The sequence below is a fragment of the Copadichromis virginalis genome, linkage group LG7 (assembly GCF_057382275.1).
Source record: "Copadichromis virginalis isolate Kocher_CV1m ecotype Utaka linkage group LG7, C_Virginalis_male_GT1.1, whole genome shotgun sequence".
Lineage (NCBI taxonomy): Eukaryota > Metazoa > Chordata > Actinopteri > Cichliformes > Cichlidae > Copadichromis > Copadichromis virginalis.
In genome coordinates, this window is record NC_140624.1 from 35,420,636 (window position 1) to 35,441,900 (window position 21,265).

At 39.9% G+C, this 21,265-nt stretch overlaps 1 protein-coding gene and 1 pseudogene across 2 annotated transcripts in view; one reads left to right on the forward strand and one right to left on the reverse strand.

The window, feature by feature from the left end:
* The window catches only part of cacna1bb (calcium channel, voltage-dependent, N type, alpha 1B subunit, b), a 221,111-nt gene that overhangs the window by 107,889 nt on the left and 91,957 nt on the right, over positions 1-21,265 (forward strand). For both annotated transcript variants that reach the window (XM_085463201.1, XM_085463200.1), the window contains exons 6-8: positions 14,320-14,423; positions 16,880-16,995; positions 17,101-17,190. In XM_085463201.1, the coding sequence (XP_085319327.1) occupies positions 14,320-14,423; positions 16,880-16,995; positions 17,101-17,190 (310 nt within the window). The remainder of the gene's footprint in view (positions 1-14,319; positions 14,424-16,879; positions 16,996-17,100; positions 17,191-21,265) is intronic.
* LOC146705516 (uncharacterized) lies at positions 9,121-10,065 on the reverse strand (annotated as a pseudogene).

A 21,265-nucleotide genomic window follows, 5' to 3' on the forward strand; every position in this document is an offset into this window, starting at 1 on the left:
ACCACATTTTTCACTAACAAAACAACTAATTAGATGACATAAACAAGCATCTCTACTGATGCGGTCACTTATACTGTTTTCACGATGATGATGATGATGATGATGATGATGATGATGATGATGATAAATCAGTGTTTATTAACTTCAAAGGGAGCAGAAGTCTGTGCTTTGGTTATATGTGGAGGTGTGGAATGAAACTGTGGCTTGGCAGATTTAATTTATTATGAATCTCAGAGTAATGATAATATTAATTTAATGCATCCGTGAGGAAATTAGCTGTCGCCAAATCACTTTGGCCATCTTCAATCCCTGATGTCATATACTTGTTAGTTTCCTTTTTTCTTATAGTCCTGTTTTCTTCATCCTTTATCACTCTTTTCTGTTTCTGTTTTCACACTTATTAGCCAGTCTGTTCTCCGGACCCTCTCCAGGATTTATTCCCCATATGTTTCCTTATGCCTTAGAGATACGTTTCTAAGTTCCTGTTCTTCCTATGCCCAGTAAAAAAAAAAAATAATAAAAAAATCAAATCTGTTTATTTTTGCTTAAGCCTGTCAACATCTAAATCTTGCTTTTGGGCCCAAATTACAAACTTATCTCAAAGAGTAAGTGCTGATATTACCTTGGAGCATAACTTTAACTTACCTTTCTCTCTTTTCTTCTTTGCAGTCTAATGTTTAACTGAAGTTAACTCAACTATAGTGAAGTTACATAGTTCCGTCTTTTGGGACTAAAATATATCCTTAGTCTTGTCCATCAGTATGTATTAATGTTTTGGATTTAGTTCTTTTTCCCATGAATAAATACACCTTACACTAATTAAATCTTAGACTACTTTTTTTTCAACATCACACTTAAACAACATATGTTCCCATTAGAAGGAGCTCGCTTAAGGCCAAATACTGCATCAGTAGTTTTGTAATGAACTAAATTAATATAGCCACTGGCCTTGGTTGCCATATGCCCTGTATTAGCTCTCATGCTGTGCATGCAATGTGGTTTAATCTCATTGCTTAGCTCCCCAAAGACTACACTTAGTGAACTAATCATGTGTCACATACACATGTGTAATAAATTCTTACAGTGAAAGCTAAATTTTAACACAATAGCATCCCTGTGATAATTGCAACTTCATGCTTTTTAGGATTTGGTGAGGTTAGTGTACAAAAATTCATAAAGTTTACTTGCAAAAAAGCCTTTAAGTTATGATGCTGTAGGGAAGGGGTGTGAAACATAAGGCCTATCCATCCATCCATCCCCACTTCTCCCACTTCTTCTTTCTACAATTCATAGTTGCAAGGGAGCTTGAGGCTATTCTAGATTATTGGGTTGTGAGGCTTGGTAGACTCGGAACAGATCACCAGTCTGTCACAGGGTGAGACAGAGAAACAAGCATTTGCATTTTTAGCACATTTAGATTCACCAGTGGATTAACAACAAAATAACAGAAAAGTTCCTGTTTTTCCACTATATATAATTCTACACATTTATCATGTAGTTTCACTTGTCTGACCCATTTGAGATCAAAGTGGGCAGTATGTGGCCCACTATGTAAAATGAGTTTGACATCCCTGCTGTAGGGGTATTTATTCTGCCTTTCACATCTCAATTTGGGCCACAGCCGCCCCATGCCAAATCATGCATAAACATAAGCTAAGTGGTATTAAAAAAAAAAAAATGGAAGTGCAAAATATGTTTTATTATTAAAAGAAACTGCTTTCAAAAGTATAAAAGTGTGAACAGTTGTTCTTGCTCCAGGAATTATTGCATTTGTATTTGTAGATATTCCCCTTTTGTAATCCAATATTTAGAGGAGGAAAGTATTTAATGGAGTCTAGTAAGATTTTTCACTAAGGTTTGGCAGTTTACTTCCAGTTGCGTCATTATGCATACAAAAATAATTTTTATCACTTTTGTGCTTGACGGGTCTGCAGTATGTCCCGCCCAAAAGAGAGACCTTTCTGTAAAAGGGAGAGAATTTTCTCTGCTTGTGTTTACTTGTATAACAACAGAAAATCTCCATGGAAAGACAGCAGGATGAAAGCTTGAGCCTTCCCTGGATGTTATCGTCTCTAACCCAAGTCTAATTTTGTATATTTTATGTTTATAATATTATTTTTTTTGTATTGTCAGAGTAATGGAGAGAATAATTCATCACAAGATGCGTATATGCTGCGGATGGCTGTGAAGATTTTTTTTTAGATTGAACAGCAAGGTGTTTAGTGTTTTAAGTTTACCTTCACATTTCTGCAAGTGATTTGCCACATGAAAACTGCAGGGAGCACAAAAGCAAATGTGAAGAGCTAGATTAATATCCAAATATTGCAGGTATCAAGGAATGTCCCTTTTGTTCCTAACAGATAGCTGTGTGTCAGATTATTTTCATTCACTTGAATTATTGAATTATTTTCGAAGTCAATCGCTCTAACTCAGTGCTGTTTACTGTTATTTGTCCCGTCCCAAAATGCAATAAGAACTTTTCAGAATTTCTAGCTGGGATTATGCCTAAATACGATCACATTCTTATTGTGGGAGATTTTAATGTACATGTCTGCTGTCCTGACAAACCTCTGGTACCGGCAGGCAAGGAGAGAAGGACCCAAAATGCAGGTTTCAGTGAGGCAAAGTAGAACTCAAAGTAACCGCTTTATTAGCAGGTTGCCGGTAAACAGCGGACCAACTAAACTGGGAAAATACAAACTAACAGGCAGATACACACGGACGGAAAACAGAGTACAGAATGAAGGTGAATAGACATTAACGATGCGACAGAGAACAAAGGTAACACAGGGCTAATATACATACGGCAGTAATCAAGGGATGAGGCACAGGAGGGGAACACACCTGGGAGAAATCACAGCTGACGAGACAGGGGAATAGTAAACCGAACACACTGACACCAGACACGAACCTCCAAAGTAAAACAGGAAACCAGAAACAACTTACGAGGAAGCAGAAGACGCTGCACTTAATCTAGAATAATAATCAACACTATAGAAACATACCAAAATATAAAGAACTGAAGAAGCTGGGTCAGAATGATCCAGAACCGTGACAGGCCCAATCTGTACCTGGTCTCACACATGAACATGGACAGACACTAAACCTGGTCTTGTCGCACAGCTTGGCTGTGTCTAACGTGGAAATCTCTGACTTATTCTCTGACCATATGCCTGTATTATTTGATGCTGTGTTTTCACACACTGCCGTTCAAACCAGCGCTATTGTTTGCCACTGTCGGATCATTAACCCTTCCACTGCTGCCCAGTTCTCCTCTGCCTTTAGCCAGCTGTCTGTCCCCGCTGATCTCACTCCCTTGGGCACAGAGGACCTCAGTTCCTGGTTTGAATCTTCCTGCCAAACTATCCTGGACTCTGTGGTACATTTAAAACCAGGCAGCCCAAGGCTAAAACTGAGCCTTGGTTTAATGACACCACTCAGGCTTTGAGGAGGGACTGTTGTAGAGCTGAATGCAAATGGTATAGGGACAAATTGCAGGTGTCTCTTCAAATCTTAAAGGACTGCTGGAGTCTCTATCAGGATATTGTCAAAGAGGCTAAAAGGGAATACTTCTCCAAGATCATCTCCTCCAACAATCATGATCCACGTGTGCTATTTAACACTATTGACTTAGTTTGAAATGCTCCACAAAGTGGCTGTTTGAAGGCCTCTTATAACTGGTTGCAACTACGCGGGCTCTCATCTCTGCCCCTGAGTCTGACCCTCTATCTTAATCCCTTGCTCTGCTGTTTTTGACCAGTTTGAGCCTGTGACTCTTTGTTATTTCGAGGATGTGGTTGGCCATCTGAGGCCCTCCAGTTCTCAAATGATCCTGTCTATCCTTAAGGTTTTAAAGATATTTTGCCAGACATGGGGCACAATTTTCTTACTATTATAAACAGCAGTTTAATATCTGATGTAGACCCTGCTAATTTTAAGAATGCAGTAGTACAAACCCTGCTTAAGAAAGACAGGCCAATCTCCAAGATGCCTTTTCTGTTTAAAATCCTGAAGAAAATAGTATATTCCCAATTGATTGATTTTTTTAAAGTGAGAATGGTACCCTAGAGGTCTTCCAATCAGGTTTTAAAAACCTCCATAGTACTGAGTCAGCACTCTTAAAGGTTTTTAATGATATCTTTCCTACCTGTGATTCTGGTAATCATGTTGTTCTTGACTTGACTCCTTGCTTTTGACACTATAGACTACAACATTTTGCTGTCTCATTAACACCATCTTGCAGGCATTCGTGCTACTGCTTTGAATTGGTTTAAGTCTTATCTTTCTGACAGAACTTTTAGTGTTAACTTTTTAGGGTCCCTTTTCACTGTTCTTCAGTGTGGGGTCCCGCAGGGCTCAGTTCTAGGGCCTCTGCTTTTTTCATTCGGAACCATCCTTGGAAGGCCTGGAATATCCTTCCACTGTTGTGCCGACGACTGCGGATTTATCTGCCTCTGGATCTGAAGGATGCCTTCTCTATTAACCCGTTTCTGGCATGTTTAGAAGATATTAAAACTTGGATGGCCCTAAACTTTTGAAAATGTAAATCAAGGAAAACTGAGGTGATTGGGTTTGGTCCTAGCGGACCCCTGATTTGCGACCCCTGGCAGAGTATTGTTACTTTTGTACTTGTAGTGTACTTGTTGTTACTAACATGGGTTTTAAGATGGACAGTGATTTTAAATTGGACACAAAAATTAGGGCTACTGTCAAGTCGAGTTTTTATAATTTTATTTACTTTATCCTGGAGGTACCCAGGTCTCTATTGTTGCTCTTAACCTCTGGAATAACCTGCCCCTGCACATTAGAGAGGCCCCTTCATTGTCCATTTTTAAAACACATCTTAAAATCCATTTTTATTCCTTAGCATATGATGCAGTTTGACCTGGAATTTTTTTGTTTTAATTTAAGTTGAATTATTATTATTTATTTATTTTTTAATGTATGTGTTTTTCTTTGTTTTTTGTTTTTTTGTAATGTCAAATGTACAGCACTTTATTTTCAGCTGGGATTTGTCTGAAATTGCTATATAAATAAATTGCTTGCTTGCTAGCTTATAAAAACAACACAGGATCTCTCTGCATCTGATAATTATTTTCTGTATTAGACATATTCCACAGCTCTTGTCTTTTATCTAAACTGTTGGTGGTCATCTAGTGACTGCTGCCCCCACCTCCTCACCCCATCAAGTTGCCTCAGTGTCTGACTCATGATTTCACCCCTCTATCAGCACATCTGTTCTTCCCTTTAAGTCTGATTTTCCCAGGTTTTTCCAGTCCATGCCTAAAACCCACTGACACTTATTTTTGTCAGACTACAAGCATCAAGCTGTTCTTAATGGATTACTTACACCCTCACCAGGTCTGCTTGTTTGAGGCACTGATGTTCATAGGTTCCATTGGCAATTACTTGAATGGAGTGGCTGAGTGTGTGCCAGCAGAACTTTACATTTTTTCCCTCTAATTTGCCCCGCTTAGCAAATCTTGCCTTCAATATAGATGGAAGCACAGATGTGCCTCACAGTGCCAGAGGCTGCTTGTTGATATATAGAATAGTGAGTGGATCACACCCTCCATCCAGAAGTGATAAAGGATAAACTGATGTGATGGATGTCTTTCTAGGATGCCCAGGGGCTTTAACAGGTCTTTTCTTTCCTTTAGCAGCGGTATTGATTTTACCTTGGCTGTCTATCTGTCTGTACATACCGGATGTTTTTATGTCTTTGTCATCATGACAAAATGTGCCCACAACTACAATGGGATTCAACACAAAGACTATTTTGAGCACTTTGGACCAAGGGACGCTGCATCCTCCCTGGCTAACAATAATGAGCATACTCTCGCTTGTCCGCCTTTCTGACTCTGGTCATTTGTAAACTGAAATTCATGTTTTATTTAGTATGGCCAAAAGCTAGTGATTGACCCAAAAAATTAATTAGGAAAGTTTTTACTGAAGAGACAGAGCAAGGGAGCCAAGGGATTTTATACAACCAGAAGTCGTTTTTTTTTTTTTTTTTAACCAGTGAAGTCGCCTTCTGGTGACCACTAAATAGAATGGAGATTTAGGGTATTTCTACATTGCTACCACTTTTAAGATGTAGAAGCCATTTCCATCTTGTGTTTTATCTATGACACCCACACTAGTCCATAAAGATCACAGGCACTGCAGGCACAGTTTGTGTGCCCTTAGTTGCCAGAGTCACTCTCATGTTCACGTGTTATTTGTTTTTGTTTTTTTCTGAAAACTGCAGCAAGTCCAGCCCAGCGGAAGCTCCAGTAAAAAAACATGATGGGGATGCAGTGACAGCACTGTTGGGTAATGAAAAATGAAACAACCAATGTGGTGACCATAAACCTCAGACTTCTCTGGAATCATCACAAATATTTCATATGTTTAGTTTCACTCAGTCACATTAGTCTACATTTGCACATCTATTATAATCTTCTTTTGAAGTTCCCACGTCAGATCTTTAACATCTTTTGCCCAATTTAACCCCTGCCTTTTCTTCTCTCTCACTGTCTCCAAACGTGCCATCCCCCTCTTCTCTTCCTTTGTCTTTGGCCAACAGTACAACAGTTTCTACTGGTACCCTGTTGACTGGAGGCAGTCATTAATGATCCAAGCCCAGACTAATCCAGTATTACCAATGAGCCACACATTCAATTTGCAAAGAATTTACGCCAAGTTCACAATTTTACACCTACCAGATTGAATTATAAAACACAACTTTTTGGTAAAGTGATGAAAAGAGAGTCTGTGGCAGTTTAGAGTTTTTTGAGTTGTAACTAGGGCTGTGCGATATGACCAAAATCTCATATCCAATATAAGAATTCTATCGTCCCGATAACAATATAAATCACAAAAATGTAACATTTTCTGTAAATTCTTTAAACTTCAGGCAGCTCGACTTGCAGGAAGTGTTTCCAGCTGCGTGTCATGTAGCTGGAGTCGAGTGTTTTAACAGATGCATGAAACTATACATTTTTAGACATAAGTTGTAACGGCCGCCGTTTTCTTTGTGAGTATTTATTACACGGCGTGCTGCGGGGAAAAGCCTGTTCTAACGTTTGAGTCTAAGGTTTATTTTTTAGCACCTGGCGGCTCTTTTTTACTTCTCATCCGTAATTTCAGTTTATTTTGAAAAGTCTCAACAGGATCTTGAGCTTTATTGTGAAACGTTTATGTGGAACATAAACAAGCGGACACGCGATGCTGTTACCGTCGTTGTTGCTAACCACAACGCATAAAAACAGGCGCTTGTCCGTCCGTAGTGTGGTTATATAAAATATAAGAGAAAGAGAGAACTTTAAGAAATTAATATAGCCACAACAGTGACCATCAAAACGATGAAAAAATATTGCCGTAAACAGTTTATTTTGCGACACCACGAAACAAACAATAGCGTAAAATGAAACCATAGATGTTTTTATATTGTCATCCGATATATATCGTTATATCGAACAGCCCTAGTCGTAACTGTAATCAGAGTTTTTAGAAGACATTTAGAAGACACTCTGTAACTGCCACGGTAATAAAACTGACCTCAGTGCATCATATTATGTATCACAAGCCTGCAATATACTACTACAGGTGAGCAATACATCAAAATGAAGGCTGAGTTTAAAGATTGCCAGTCAAGATGACCTCTAAATGTTTGAACCTTCTTTTACTTGCAATATTTGGCTGGTTAGGTTAAAAAAAAAAGGAGGTAATTTCTGAAACCTATTACTTCATGCTTCACTGAACTCAACTGATTTGAGTGGAAGAGAAAACATGAAAGGAAAATCTTGTAAGGTTTATACCGAGAGAATTTAACTAAAGGTGGAGGGAAAAGAGATGCAGAGAAAGACATGAAGATTGAGTGATAAGATGATGAGACGGTGATGAAATGCTGGAAATGCTGTAAAAGATACGATGCCGTGCAAAGCAGCGAAGCTTCCCTCAGCCATTTATCCTGGTGTGTGGGCGGCTGCTTCTCTGACAGCCGAGACAGAGGGTGTGCTTCTGTACATTTGTGTGCGTTCTTCTCACATTCTCGGGTGCATAATATACATCTCCTGCCTGCTGATTCAGCCGCCCCGAACCTCCCATCACAATTACAGCCAGTATGTGGCAGCGCCGCGACACTGACGTCTGCAAAAAGTCACCGGCCTCAACAGAGCCCATCAGTCGGCAGGTCTGTCCCGAGCTAACAGGCCGCTGTGTGGGTGCTGACTCCCAGAATCGCCTTTGGGGAAAGTAACATGACTATTATCCCCATTGTAGCTCAGTCACTGTGAAGTACAGTGTCATTTTGGGACATAACCAGTGTAATAAAACATCCAACTACACATAGCTGATGTATTGGAACCCTGTAAGCCTCAGAAAATGGGGGAGAAAAAGCCTTACAGCTTACATGAGGCAACATTATAATTCAGTAGGAATCATATTTTAGCTACCTGATGATTCAGTATTTCCTTCTCATTCATCATAATAATCTTTTGATCTGGTTTTTGTGTTGCGTGTCTTGAAACTGAACCAAACCGTAAATATTAACTTCGCAAATCCAAAACAAATACCTTACAGTTTTTCTCAAATGCTAAAACACATTTCACAAACGTTTCCACCATGTTCCCCAATGTCTAAATACAACACCCTTTTCTAAAGCTACATAAACACAACAAAATGTAAACACTATACACATCATTACACACTACAGCAAAAGAATTGAAAACACAATGCTCAATTTGTGAGAAGGTTCTTTTCATAACTGCCAATGCATATTTTTAGAAACTATACAGTAACGAATCGTCGTAGATCTCTGTGGGGGATTAGGCATTTAGATTTGTGAGTTTCATATGAAGAGTATAAATCCATAGAAAATCCTGCATGTACGTACACTACTGTAACACAACTCAATGCAAAAACAGAATCTATTGCACACAACAGTACTCTTGAAAACATGATCAGGGTGTGAAGATTTTTTATTTACGTTATTCACACCACACACACACCACAATCACTGTGCGGCATCATGTCGCTGAGCTGCATCGAGCCACATCACCTCATCCACATCGCAGGCTATATTGTCTCTCGCCAGGCACCGCGGGAAAAACACCCTGGAATGGCGAATCCATCCTTGGAAGGCCTCCGCTGGGATGTCAACACAGGCCAGCTCCATTGCCCTTAGGAGGTTCTCTCTTGTGTATGGTTGTCTGTCATACACCTTCCATCTCCATGATGAGAAGAACTCCTCTATAGGGTTCAGGAAAGGGGAGTAGGGTAGCAGACAGACGTTTAAAAAGTGGTCACTGTTGGTGGTGAACCACTCTCTGATTTGATTTGTTCTGTGGAAGCAGACATTGCCCAAATGATCACATAAATGTGATGTGCGGGCCCAGGATGGTGTTGGTGGTGGTCCAGGAGGATGTGTTTTAGCTCCTCTAGGAAGGTGAGGAGACGTTGGGTGTTGTAAGACCCAAGGACAGCATGCCGGTGGACAAGCCCCTTCGAACCCATGGCCGCACAAAAAGTAATATTATCCCCCCGTTGGCCAGGGACCTCAGCGATGGCTCTTTGGCCAATGATGTTACGGCCTCTTTGCCTTCGTTTCTGCAGGTTGAAGCCAGCCTCATCCAGGAAGAGGTACTCATGAGGTCTGGCCATCGTGTCCAACTGTAATATCCTCTGTGAAAATGTGAAAGTGCACAGGTGTTCAGAACAACAGTCAATCAGGTAGCACAGTATTGTCCAGAAGTAATGTAGGCCACTGAGCAACACAGTATGTCCACTAACTGTACTGTGAACATGGATGTATACTTACTTGCACATACTCGTAACGTAGGTCTTTGTGTCGCAGAGTTGCGCTCAAAGGGAACCCTATAGACCTGTTTCATCCGCGTCTTTTTGCGCCGGAGAACTCGGTCTATTGTGGCCAAGCTGACATCGTCAATGCTCTCAAAGTTGACATTATCGGCAATGACTTTGTCTCTGATCTCCCGGAGTCTGATGAGGTTGTTCCCACGAACCATATCCACAATGAGGGTTTCTTGTGCCGCTGTAAATATGGCAACCCTCCCACCTCTATGTGGCATTCTTTCAACTCTGAAGAAAGAAACATGTGTTGTCAATTGACATGTGTTAAAATACAGTCACAACTGATTTGAAACCAATAGACTACTTTCACAGGTTTGTAAAACTGTATTGTGACAAAGAAAGCAATCGAGTACAATACCTGGTGTGTTGTCTGAATGCCCTGATAATGGTGGCCACGGTGAACCTACTCAGGTTTGGATGGACTCTTAGTTAGGGCTGGGCAATATGGCCTAAAATTCATATCGCGATATAATTTGAAGCATGTGCGGTAACGAGATATATCACCATATATTCTTTTCTTCTGTATAACGTATTTTCCACACTATAAGGCACACTTAAAATCCTTTTAATTTTCTCAAAAATCAAGAGTATGTATGAATTCTGGTTGTGCTTACTGACCTCGAACCGATTTTGGTGTGCAGAAATCTGTTAAAAAATATTTTAGTACAACTTTGGTAAGCCACACTGCTTGATGGATTGTCAGAGCATTACGGCTGCCGTAGTGAGGAGCTTTGCGGAGTAATCTGGGTCCAAAACTCCGTCTTCTTCAGGTCATAAAGTCAAACGAACACTAAGAGTTAAAAACGGTCTAAATTCTTTCATCTTTAATTAAATCATCAGAATTGCTGCTTTATCGGGTGTAACAATTAAGTTTTACATCCATGAAAACAGAATTTATTAAATTTAACGGAGTTAGAAGTTAATAGGAAGTTAGCTCACTAGTTTCCACCTAAACATTTCATACCATGTTCTGACTGAGAGATTTTTGAAACTAATTCAAACGTACAGCTCTGCTACCACTTCCAACATAAATGAAGACAGAAAACTAAACAGCAGTGGCGTTTGCAGGGTTACTGAAGTTGGACTACCTGGTATATAATGTTGTGCTACGTGATTGCTAGCGACACAGCTATGTTAGCATAACATTAGCACAGTGAAGCTGGAGGATGAACGCCAACTTTTTTCCCACTCGATAAAAGTTAACGTGAGGGATTCTGGTGGTCAGGGACAAATGCAATCGCATAGCAGGATGCCATACACGGGCCAAACTTCAGTCAGGAGAATAACTGAGATTATTCATCCACAAAACGAGGCTAGTTATTAATATACTGCAACAACATGGGAATAGAACAGCTGCGAGAAAATTCAGCATTAATGAATCAATGTTACGGAAGTGGAGGAAGCGCAGTTTTTGGCTTTCCCCATATTTCAAAAGTGCTTCATCTCTTTGCTATGACTGTGGCCCGCCATAATTTGCAGATGATAATGGTTTTAGCCGCTGCGATGCTTTCGACCAAAACAGGCGCAGCTTGATGACATCATCAACATGCGCTATCGCGATAGAGCGATATACTCAAAATCTCTATCGTTGGCCAAATTTATATCGTTTCTATCGTATATCGTTTATATCGTCCACCCCTACTCTTAGTCCTGCTTCAGCCATTGTCATGCCATGGACAATGACTGTTGCTCGCATCTCGTCCGTAATGATGGTGCGAGGTTGTCTTGCTCTCCCTCCTGGGCCTCCTCCTCTTCCTCGTTGGCCTGCTCCTCTTCTTCCAGGGCCAGCTCTTCTCCCTCCTTTGCATCGACTTCCTCTTCCCCTGACTCTGCCTTCATCCATTGTGTTTGTTTGGACTCTTCAGCATACTGTGCACTCTGAACTTGCTTTTATACATGTGATCACAGCATTAGCAACAGGTGTCTTCAATTTTGAGTCGTTGTGTGTAATGAATGATGCCAGGTGTGTTCATTGTGTTCAGATATTGCTGACTGTGGCAAGCATGTTGCATCACATGTGTCATGGTCCTGGGCCATGTGGGCCCAGTATTCTTAGTTTTCATGTATTTTTGTATTTTGTTCTTTATTTAGGCCATGCTTCCTGGGTTGATCTGTTACGTTGTTCCTTATGTGTTTTCCCTTCGTGACTCTTACCCCCTGTGTGCCCCTCTGTGTATTTATGAGCCCTCGTCTCTCTTTGTGCTTTATTCTATGTTTTCCCCAGCCCGTTATGTCTGCGTTCTCCCCGTGCTCTCTCTCCTCCTGTTTGAACCTCTGTGTACTTCCTGCTTTACTTTGCCCATCTCCCATCAGTGTTACGTTCACTCCTGCCGTGTCTTGTTATGATTATCAGTGTCACCTGTGTTCCCCGTGTGCATCCACTTCCCCTGATCATCCCTCATGTGTATTTAGTCTCTGTGTTTCGTACAGTCTGTGTCGCGTCGTCTGTGTTCCCACCCTCCGTGTTTCCATGCCCGGTCTATTGTATTCCAAGTCATAGCCTTACCTTAGTTTATTCCCAGTTTAGGTTTCTGTTTAGTTATTGCTCTTGTGCTGCCCTTATTCTGGTTTGCTTCTTTTGTATTCATCAGCCACAATAAAAGGCTCGCTTTTGTTTAAGTTCACTTCCTTATCACTCGTGTCTGCACCTGAGTCCTCCACGCACTCTCCACTCGGTCCGTCACAGCGGACCGTGACAACATGAGCTTTCATTTGAGAATATGAGTTCTTTTGCAACTTGTGTTTTAGCAAGGAAAGATGTGTTTAGATTTATGACAACGGAGGATTGTCTCCTGTGAATTGTGTCTTCATGTGACATGTGTTTATGATATTGGTAAATGATGGCTAGATTTAGTAAATGTGTTTAGACAACTGGTCATTTTGTTTAGAGGATTGGCTTTTGTGTTTTAGCATTTGAGAAAAACTGTAAAAACGCTAAAATAATGGTTTATCATCTAATCTGAGCTGTTGAGACAAACTCGTTTTACTTTACTGATAAAAATAACTAAGGAAATGATCTAACAATAAATGAGGAAAGTCCAAAAACTCGGCATTAATGACTGCATTAATATGAACACAGTACTTCATAATCACAGGATCCTATAGAGTAGTAAGTGTGTGTGTGTGTGTGTGTGTGTGTGTGTGTGTGTGTGTGTGTGTACGTATGTACCATGTTTAGATATTTTTGTGAGGACCAAAAATGGGAATGCTAATATGTGGGGACCAAAAGTCCCTTATGGGGGAAAAAATACCTGTCCCTGAGTTTGAAGGTTTTAGTGTCAGAGCTATAATTAGGTTAGGGTTAGGCCATGGCATTTATTTTCTATGGTTAGGGGAAGTGGCTAGGTAATGCTAGAGAAAGCATGCTAGGGATGGCATAATGTCAATTGGATGTCCCAACTAAAACATGAAAACAAGTGTGTAAAAACAAGTGTGTGTGTCACAAATCACAGAGCAGACAGAACTAAATGACCATAAGTGTAGATCCTAATTTTTTAGCTTTTCTTTTATGTTTCATTGTGGGTCTGACCATCTGCACTAAGCACGGAAACACTGGAAACACAAGTGAACATCTGAGGCTGGTATCTCAGCGGATTAATGCTCGTGATTTGGATTTCAGTCGTCAGATATGCATCTAATGTTCAGGGATCTAATTATTATGTTTGTGTTGTCTGCATTTTGCACCTACCTGATATCAGTTGGTGCCGTGTGCCTTCTTGGACTGGTGATCAGTTTGTGTTTGTGTATTTGAAGTGAGAATATAGAGTCATTTAAATGCTCTGTTTCTCTGTTTGTGTAGGAGCAATTTATTTTTAAAATATAGGTTTCTGTTTGGCATTGATAGAGGACCGAGTTATTTGCATGAGGAACATTAGCTGGGCTGTTTTGGGGGACCCCATTGATATGATAGAGTGTTGGGTTGTTGTTTTTTTCAGTGTTTTGTTTTATTTAATTGAAAAGTTGTTTTTCTGATGAGGCAAGTAGGCAAAAGTTCTTGTTCTGTCAGCCACAGTAGTGAAAAATACATTTATATTCAGAGCTGTGGATGAAAATTTGAAAATAGTTTGAAGAAAAGCAATAATACAGAACCAAGTTTATTCAAAACTTTATTCATTAACTTAGTAAAGTGTAGTTACTACCTTACACTGAGCATGCAGTTTAATAAGAAAATGAACAGTCAGCCCAGGTGTCCTTTTGCACTTCTTTTTTCTTTGATTTTTTGTTTTATTTATGAGTTTAATTAAATGAATGAAATGAGAATTTATTTATTTGTACTCCCACTGGAAATAAAAGCTTTGCACATTTTTTTCAGAGTTTGGCAAAGACACTGAAAATGTTCTTGGAGCTTAACGTATACAAACTTTAACTTAATTTGATTTTGAGAGTGCATCTCACAACAAAGCACAGAAGAATTAAATCTACATATACCAGTACTAATGCTAATATTGTTTTCTGTGTGTCCAGACCAATGACGTCGCAGGAAACACTTGGAACTGGCTTTACTTCATCCCTCTCATAATCATCGGCTCCTTCTTCATGCTTAACCTGGTGCTTGGTGTTCTTTCTGGGTAAGTCATATATTACAGGTAAACCTAAAGGGTGAACTGTAGTTATATATTCTCTTCTTTACGATCATTATATTGTTTGCCTTGTTTGAAATCACCTCTGCCCCTGCTGTTTTTGTCAGGTTGCCAGTTTCTTTCACTGAATTTCAGCTTCTCACAGTCTGTGTCAAAGGATGTGCCAAAATGAAAGAGTGAGACAAAAAGTCAAAGAAAACTAACTTTTAATTAGTCAATGAACAAAAGAAGCAAATACTAATACAGCAGAAACCCCAACTTACGAAATTAATTCATTCCCAAGGGTCTTTCGTAAGTCGAAGCACTCATCGTGCCTTTTGAGTGAACGATAGGCTAATTGCTAACTGCAACAACAATACGTCGTTCAAGTGGAACAGCGAAGCGCAAGTACGGAAGCCAAGGGGGTTGTCACATGATTCGGAAGGCATTGTGGGCCTTCTGGACTCAGCCAATCAGAGCCAGCAGATTTCGTTACACGGGCATTTTGCTGTAACACGGGCAGAAATATTGCCGTTAAGTGCCTTCATAACTTGAATTTTTCGTTAAATGGGGCATTCGTAAGTCGGGGTTCCACTGTACTTGGACAGGAACATGTAGCACACGAGAAAATGAACACAGGGATGACAAACTGTGTGTGTGAGTGTGTGTTGGGGGCAACTAAGAACTAGAGATTGAAAACGCTAAATATAGAATTTTACCAACTGCTAAAGACTTGTGCCCATGTGTCCCTTGTATACAGTATGTATATATTTTTGGTGATCTTATCAAAATTTCCACTAAATAACTTAAAATTTTGAGTTACATATTTCAAGATTTTTTACTTACTCAGAGGTAGCTTAAAATTTACATATCTCAGAACGTAAGCTTTTTTCTCAGTAGTGCAAAAATAAACTTCCATACTGATGTTTGGATCCTCTCATCACATCCATATGACAGGAAATGCTGCAAGCTAATAAGCAGTAAATGGAAGTCTATGTCACTTAAATTATGTGAATGTGTTAGTGGATGCGTTTCTATTAGACTTCTTGAGAATATTTTATAATCTTTAAAAGGACATTAAATTAAAGCTTCTGGCTGTTTCGGTGGCCTGTATGTACAAATAAGTATTTTAGGGCCACATTGTAGCTGTTTATAGGAGCAGCAAAAAATAAGATTATCTTATGGCTTGAAACTGAGTGTTAATCAAGTAAATCAACAGAATATTCAGCATGCTTTTCTATCATCTACTGCTTCTCCTTTTCACCTTCTTCCTCTCATTGTCTTTCCCTGTCTTGTGTAATGAAAAGCCTGTGCTCGGTAGCTTTAATCATCCTGGTCCTCTGCACTCCTAAAGGCAACGTCTGTCCATCTCATTGTGTCTATGGTCACAGAGAGCCCTGCCTCACCTGCCGTGACTCACGGCCTCTTGTCTTTTTAAACTCTTGATTAAAGCAAACATGTTTGATCATTAGTCTGGACGTCGTAAGGAAACGCTGCTTAAAATGAAGCTCTTGAGAAAAATGATGATCCAACAACAGCTAGCTCATATTCCTTCGGTGAAATGATCACTTTGCCCTCTCATCTTCCTGGTTTTCATGAAACTATTAAAAACTATGAACTGTTCAGTATTCCAAATCATGCTTCCTGATGACTGTGTGCCACCAATCCATTAACTTACATTAACTATATACAAGGCATAAATAGTAAAGTAGAGGAAATCAACAAGGTAACAAAATCCTTTGAGCAGGCACTTCTAATGCTGGTCAAAGGCTGTTTGTTAATCTTTTCTTATCTTATTATCGCAATAACACAAGTGAAAAGTCAGACATACTCTAGCACTACTAAGGTTGAATAACTTAATCCCTGAAATGATTCTACTACAGAGGTTGTGAAAAAAAAGATGTCATATGCATACCACTGCTTTCAGTCTTTATGTTAAGCTAATAGCCTGCTGCTTATAGCTTCATATTAGACCTTAAAACAAGAATGTTGTGTGCGACAACTGAAAACTGAATAAACATGCTTCCTAAAACAGAACTGAGGAAAAAATACTATATCATACGATTCATTGTTTTCTCTACGTGAAGTGCATATGCTGCCAATAGTCCTATCTCACAGAGCCATGAAACAGCATCATGAGCTTTCTTCTCCACCCAAACATTTCATGTCTGAAAATGTTGGAAATATCTCCTGAGAGTTATGGCTATGCCAGCAGCCTTTTTTTCCTCTTGCATATCCTCAACAGTTTCCCAGCTGTCATCTTAACTCTGACCTTATTAATCCATCTGCCCGAATTGTTTGAACCTCAACTTCATCTACAGTTTATCTGTGTCTTACGTAGATCAATATCTGCTTACATGAGCCAAACATAAAAAAAAGTCTTTAAATGCAAACTACCACATGTTAAATGTTAATGCAATCTGTTCTTGCTGTGTATATATAAAAAAAAAAACCTGCCTCAACAGAGAATTTGCCAAAGAGCGAGAGCGTGTGGAGAAGAGACAGGAGTTTCTAAAGCTTCGCAGGCAACAGCAGATTGAGAGAGAGCTCACCGGATACTTGGAGTGGATCTGCAAAGCAGGTTAGACTCATCTTTCAAAAAGCATGGTTGTGTTTAGGGAAAAAAAAAAAAAAGGGTAAAAAAGAAAATCCCCCTTTTTTTTTCCCTTTCTCTCTTTCGCTGCAGAGGAGGTGTTGCTGGAGGAGGAGGATGAGATTGCAGAGGAGAAGTCCCCACTGGACGGTGCGTGGTACAAGAGGAAACAAAACCTTCCAGGTGAAAACAGGGCTGAGTATCTGTTGCCTGCTTTACCATGGTCCATTACCACAGGAGGCCGATGGTAAACCAGGCACAGAGACGGTATGGCTCATCGTTTCCATCTCATGACTGCTTTTGGACATCATTAAACTTGTGCACATGGATCATTTTAAAGTCATCAGTCATGGATGTGATCTGGCTCTTTTTTTCACCTGTCTACTTGTTGCATGGACTTTTATGATGCAAATTATTACTGTGATTAGAGTTTTTTTTTTTTTTAAACCCAACAAGCTAGCTGGCAATCCTATGGAGATGACAGAAGTCCAGGAACTCAATGCAGCAGCCAAAAAATTGTCTGGCATGTAACACTGCAGCATGTCGTTTTCACAGTTTTAGCCTTAGAAGTGCTGTTGAGCACTAAGAATGAGCACTTCAAGCAAAAGTACTGTAAACTCTTCTTCAGAGATCACACCCCACCCTGAACCACTTTGAAATGACTGCACATATGATTTGAGACATGCAGTTTACACCTCATTTTATTTTATTTGTTTAACTTTAAGATGGCTGTTGTGGTCTTTTGCTTGAATGTTGTTTTCTTTCTTCTTTTCTATTACAGTCTAATCTCACAGTGTCACGTATGTTTTGCTGGTAGTTATTTAGTGTTTTGTTTGTCGTGTTTTTGTGTAATGGTTGTCAGCAAACAGCTTGTAGGGGGATTAGGATCAAGTCCCGCCTGAAGTTAGCAGTGACTATTTGGATCTTTGAAAACCATGAACATGCAGAGTACACAAAGTAGTTGTTCTTGCAATTTTTAACTTTTCATGCAAAAATAATCTATGGCTAAACAGATTTTGTTGTGCAATTCTCAGATAATTAGCATATATCTAAAATCTTTAAGGTTCTTTATTTAAATTTAACCAGTCAGTCACCTCAGTATGTTTAGTCTGTTTCCAGGCTTTTGAGACATTTGCATCATAACACATCAGAATTATTATAACAGTTATTATCAGTTAATATTACTGACAAACCATTAGCAGATTTATGTATTTAGCTTGCTAATCTTTGCTCTTTTGCTAATGCCAAATTAATTGCTTCACCAAATAACTATAATGCATAAACGCCTTGACCTCAAACATACTGAAATTTTGAGGACTATATTCTTAAAAACAGGAAAGAGGTGGTCAAATATCCAGAAAGAATTAAACCAGAAGCTGGTTGATGGTAGAGACATCTGACTGAAGTACAACTTGCTAAGGGACATTTAACCAAATATAGGGGAGGTGTGCATTTGCAGTGTTGGGAAGGTTTGTATTCCACTACAGATTACAGAATATATGCCCCAAAATTTATTTTGTAACGTATTCCGTTACGTTACAATGAGAGTAACGTATTCTGAATACTTTGGATTACTTAATATGCTGTTTACAACTACATGAATGTGATTTATTACTATTATCTAAGGTCCGCAGCTACAAACCGTAGTAAAGGGACCTCTGGCTAATACGGTGGGTTTGTGTCGGGCTCGTAGCCGAAAACTAGTTTTACTTTGTTGTCTGGGTCAAGTTTGCTAGCGAGACACAGAGAGAGGCATTGAAAGGCTGCTCCAACGGAACTTATTGTTTCGGAGAAAAACACAAACGCAGTGTACAGTCGAGTCTTAATAGCTTACTTACAACTGGGCTCGTCAGGCACTCTTCTTGGCTGCAGTGGTTATTATTATATTTACATGCTTCCAGCTCCTGTTTCTGCTCGATGACAACTCGTACTTTTCCACTCTCCTTTTTTCTCCCTCCTCGCACTCACAGACACTTAACGGGTATGGCAGTCCATTCTCCCTGCAGCACGGACTACACTGCCCATGAGGCTACATTCTTCAGGGCTATGCCTGTAGCATTCTGCCTATTACCTTAGCACAACAACAACAACAAAAAGGCCTCTCTCACCCAGGAAACATACAAGCTGTGTCCCAAAACGTCGGCTGCACCCTTCGGAGGACCCGGCCTTCGCGCTTCGCGGTCTACGTGGGCCGGGTCCTTCGAAGACCGAGAAGGCCGGAAGTGCGAGGCTGTGAAATTGGACGGTCTAGCCTTCAGATTTGCGTCACCGCTGTGTCGGTGTCCGTCTGCTCCTTGCTATCTAAAATATAACAGGACACTGGCGTAAATTCTCGACCGTCTCACATTTCTGTTTAACGTTTATTCAGCTGTGTGAAAACCCCGGAGGAACCCACCCGATGGATTAATAAAGTTTTATTTAATCTAATAATCTAATAACTTTGATCTCAGCCAAACCGATTTACTCCGGAACAAATAAAACACAGAAAAAAGGCAAACAATTACATTTTTAAGTTATCCGAGTGACTTCTATATCATGTTTAACCTGAGTAGCGAAAGAGCGGGGGTCTGAAAACGATGAAGCCGGGAGTCCGCTGCTCTCGCCGGCTGGAGTGACCATTGAACCCCCCGGCTTGCTATCGAGCTGGTGGGTAAGATAAGATAAGATAAGATAGAACTTTATTAATCCCTCGGGTGGGTTCCTCTGGGAAATTCGATTTCCAAAAAAGCACAGCACCGACAGAAGTTACAGAGTTATACACACACACATATATATAAATACAGAGACAATATAAATAAAATATACGAAGGGGATAAATAGAATAAATAGGAATAAAAATAAAAATACAAGTGAATTGCACATTTCAAGTATTGAGTCTATTGCACCGTTGACTATTTACAAAAGTATTGCACAAAAGGTATTGCACAGTGAGGTGAAGAGGCACTACAGCTTAGTTGTTCCCTCCTTTGTCCTCCTGTTTCCCCTCCCTCTCCCCTCCAGAGAGGAGTTAAACAGTCTGATGGCGTGTGGGACAAAGGAGTTTTTAAGTCTGTTAGTTCTTGTCTTTAACAGACGTAACAGACGTCTCCGAAAACATCGGCACACTTTTGCAAATATGCGATATCTTGATAAACGAAGCACATATTTGTAATTTACACAGCTACTTTCTCGCCTGAAAATATGTTAAAAGTTTATTTTGCGACCAACAAAGATTAATAAGACTAATTTTAAAACTTATTAGCGGCCGCCATTGTTGGCAGCTGAAATTTGGCTGAGCCGCGCTATGAATTCTGGGATATGGTGGGCCACGAAGGACACACCCGACCCATCCTTCAAATTCAGGGAAATAAAGGACGAATTTGTAGGAGTCGACGAATTGGGACAGCCTTTGTCGCCTGGCTGTGACGTAATCGGCCTTCAAATGCGGCCTCCGGAGGATGCAGCCGACGTTTTGGGACACAGCTACAGTAGCAGAGAGAGCATCACCCTGTAGCCATGGCAACCGTAACGCTGCCGCCTGGAACAACAGAACATCCTGACCCGCAACAACAGGAAACAGGAAAATACCACCGTGTAATCCATTTATTTCAACAAAGTAACTGTATTCTAAATACCACCTTTTTAAACGGTAACTGTAACAGAATACAGTTACTCATATTTTGTATTTTGAGCCTGTATGTATACTTTTAACTCTATGGGAATTAGAGAAAATCCAAAATACATTAAAACCTGTGCACCCAGCAGTTAAAATAAATAGTTTAAGCCCAAAATTACTGTGACATTCATGCCTATGGTGAGTGTACTATGTAAACTTATAATCTTAACTGTATTTGTGCTAATTAGTGGTTTTTACTCAAACAATTACTCTTATTACATTTAACATTAAAATAAAATATAAAATATAGCGCGGAGTGTTACATGAAGTCCTAGTGAACATCTGTAAAATATGCTGTCAGTACAGTGCAGCCTGCTGGTCATGACTGCAAAATATATCAGCATTTATGATTAGCCAGCCATTTGATTGCTAATCATGGTTTCCACTCTGCCCTCTCATCTTCACTGTTCTTTGTCTCTGTCTCTGTCTCTTCCTCATGATGTCATTGCATTAGGCCCGATGTGAAGGGAGGGGTTAATTAGTGGGATTAACAACGATAGTCTGAAGGAAACCTATTGAACCAACACACATACATACATGACGGTAAACTGATACACACACATTTGATACACATGCATGCTAATGACTCCAGCAAAATGACAG